The sequence below is a fragment of the Macrobrachium nipponense genome, chromosome 1 (assembly GCF_015104395.2).
Source record: "Macrobrachium nipponense isolate FS-2020 chromosome 1, ASM1510439v2, whole genome shotgun sequence".
Lineage (NCBI taxonomy): Eukaryota > Metazoa > Arthropoda > Malacostraca > Decapoda > Palaemonidae > Macrobrachium > Macrobrachium nipponense.
In genome coordinates, this window is record NC_087200.1 from 9,707,174 (window position 1) to 9,710,456 (window position 3,283).

A 3,283-nucleotide genomic window follows, 5' to 3' on the forward strand; every position below is an offset into this window, starting at 1 on the left:
AAAAAAATTTGAGTTTTAAAAATTAATCCATCGAAGTCGAAACACTTACCATAGTCTAGTGGAGCCTCAGCTACCTATGCAACACGTGTTACCTAGCCGATGTCTTAACCGAGAATGTCCTAATAATCAAGAGCTCATGATCCATACGACTTTAATCGATACTGGTACATTCACTCCACGAGCCGTCTCCTTTTGTGTGTTTGCGCTCGTTGGCGAGTTAATCGAGCGACCTTGCGTGTTAGTTCGTCTGTTTCGACAAGAGCAGTACACTTCATATATACACAGTGTCCATAAATTCCTATTACCATTACAAGTATTTATTGCTCAGAATGGTACTGGGACTTTATGGACACCCTGTACAGTTGGAGGTTTTATGGAATTGATTGAAACACTTTCCTAATTATCTTTATTTAATACATATATTTTCTTAAATTCTTAGCTCTTCTCCACACACTGACGAATTAGGAAGACGTAGTACAGAGAGAATCGCTTATTTTGATAGCAGAATAGCAGATCTCGCACGGATTTCCTACCCCATCCTCCTCTTCAGGTGAATGGAACTTTGCTGAATGAGTCTAAAGCTTTTAACTACTCTAGATGTTTTGACTCAAATCTAACTTTTGAGAAACATCCAATGAAAGGTTCAGCAAATGCCGCGCGAAAGTTAGGTATTGTTCGTAGGGCCTCATATCTTGCTCTTACTATAATGGGTGTTATATCTGTCCGTCTGTCTGTCATTCAATCACGGCTAAACGGGTGGTCTGATGGGCATGAAACTTGGCAGGGTTATGGTGGGGACCCCCATGATGGTTCATAGTGGGGTTCCATCCTACTCCCACCATCCTTCCGAAGGGGGTGGAGGATGAGAAGGGATTCCCTGAAATGGAGCTGGTTCTGTCCGTGAAACGGGGCTGGTTATGCCAGTAGACTTAGTTACTTTACGAATTTATCATACATAATTTCTGTATACATATGATTGCTAGTATTTATAACAACTATATAGTTAATGAAAATTGATTTCGGTCATTTGTGCTTCCTTTAGTGAAAAAGGTTTCTGTTTCCTAGTGGTACCAGTTATGACTTGGACCATCGACGGATAGTCTCTTGTTTGTCACTTTTTTCGTAAGTTATATATTCAAAGGTCTCTTTCACTTTCACAGTTGATTCATGATCACCACTTTTCTCGCTGTCGAACTTCTCAGTTCCAGAGGTTCCTATATTCCGCACACCGTTGGACCTGGGTGGAATTGGGATCTTTAGAAGTTTCAAGCGAAAATGCATTGCATTACTACGTAATACTATTCTGCTCGCATTTTAATACATTCTTATCTCTTTATCTATTTCTCATTTTATTTGTATCCTTTTTTTTTATTATGTGGGATATCTTCTTTCCGATTTCACTTTCTCTTACTACTTCTTAATGAACGCCATAGTAATACTGAACAATAATAATAATAATAATATATTTGAATTTTACAGGTAAACTATGATACCATAGTCATCAGAGTCATTAACGATGTATATATTGTCTCGCTCTCTCTCTCTCTTTCTTGAAACAAGCAAGCTTTCGTCTGGAGCTGCCAGACATCCTCGGCCTGGGAAGCTGAGGGTGGACTGATCTTGCAGCTGTGTCTGTCCTCGTTTATATTTGGGGTTGACAGCAGGGGGTCTGCCGCATGCTAATCTACTATTGGCTGGTGGCGGTAGGTCTTCGGTTTCATTGGTGGCTTGAACCAGGTCTCAAGCCACTTTCCCCGCGTTGATGGTTGCGATGCTGTAAGTCCTGCAGCCGCCTAGACCTCCTTAGCGGCGCGGTTACGTTGATGGGCGTTTCGCTACGCTGCGGGACGTCACGGCTAACTTGATTATTGTTGGCTGCAGGGGGCGTTGTCTTCCATGGAGTTGTCGTGCTCGGTGGTGTCATTGTTGGTGGCGGGTCTTCTCATACTCGTAGGGAGGAGAAATTCTTCCTGCGTCGTATTTAGTGTAGGTTTTACTTGCTGGATGAGAAGCGCCTCCAGCAGGCGTAACCGACAGGCATCAGGGGTCTTCCTGATGATCCTCGTGTTTTGGATGATCACATCCCGAGAGATGGCCTCTTGATGTTTGGTGCGGGCGGGATTCTTGATAGCCCACTCTTGGGCGTGGCATGAGAGTCTCTTCGACAGGCACATGGTAGTCATACTAACGTAGGCGCCGCTGCAACCGCGGACTGGGCATGTATACTTGTACACCACATGCGTCTGCTTCAGGGGGTCTCGTACCTGTGGAGAGGGGTTATTTTTCATGATAAGGTCGTGCCTCCTCCGATTCTGGTAGTAAATAATCAGGTCGATATTTTTGGTGTCATCGGTCGGGGATACATTTTCAGAAATAATTTTCTTAACTGAGTCCTCTTCACGGTAATGTGAACTCATGAAGGCTTTATAATACAGCTTAATATTATCCTGGGGGCAGGGTTGCAGGCTTTCACTTCTGTACCTTTTCTCCAGGGGCGTACGACTTCTCTGCTTATTAATTTATTTGTATACCCGTTATTTACGAGTACTTGGGAGGCGCGGTCTAGTTCCTGATGAGTGTCCTGCCAGGTCGAGCAGTGGAAGAGGGCTCTCCTGACGAAGGCCCTGACGGTCGTGCTTTTGAATCTGGCGGGGCACTCGCTGTCACCATTGAGGCAAATTCCTAGGTTGGTTTTCTTTGTGTAGACTGAAGTACGGAGGCCGTCTTCCGTCTTACTCACAAGGATGTCGAGGAAGGGGAGCCGATCATCGGTGCTGTATTCAACCGTGTAATTCAGCACGCTGCACTGCTGAAATGACCTGACGGAGGGCTTCTACCTCATTCTCAGCGTCGACTTGAACAAAGATGTCGTCGATATAATCGTCCATATCTGCGGGGTTGCTGCATCCTCGTTCCTCCACGGAGCCCATGTAAAAGTTAGCGAAGAGGACCCCCAGTGGGGAGACCATCGCTACGCCGCTGGCACGGTGGGTGGAGAAAGGGACCTTCTTCGTGCAGATCTCCAGCAGCGTTTAGAGTGAGGCTTCGCGTATGTTGAGGGGCGCCGTCGACTGACTCCTGTAGACACGCTCAAGGATGATGTCAATGGTTTCGTCGATAGGCACGTTCGTAAACAGGGACTCTATGTCCAGCGAGGCGATAATTCCGGTGCCAGGGGCGTCCTTGATGACTTCTAGGAATTATACTGACGACTGCAGGCTGTACCGACTCGTGACGTAGGGGGTCAAAATTTGTTAAGATGTCTAGCTAAGGCGTACGTAGG

The 3,283-nt window shown here is 45.8% G+C and overlaps 1 protein-coding gene across 1 annotated transcript in view; it reads right to left on the minus strand.

Moving 5' to 3' along the window:
* LOC135220089 (integumentary mucin C.1-like) overlaps positions 1–1,151 on the minus strand; it is a 46,268-nt gene extending 45,117 nt beyond the window's left edge. Inside the window, exon 1 of the mRNA XM_064257408.1 lies at positions 50–1,151. Within this exon, the coding sequence (XP_064113478.1) occupies positions 50–52 (3 nt within the window). The 5' untranslated portion in view covers positions 53–1,151. The remainder of the gene's footprint in view (positions 1–49) is intronic.
* Between the last annotated feature and the right edge of the window lie 2,132 nt (positions 1,152–3,283).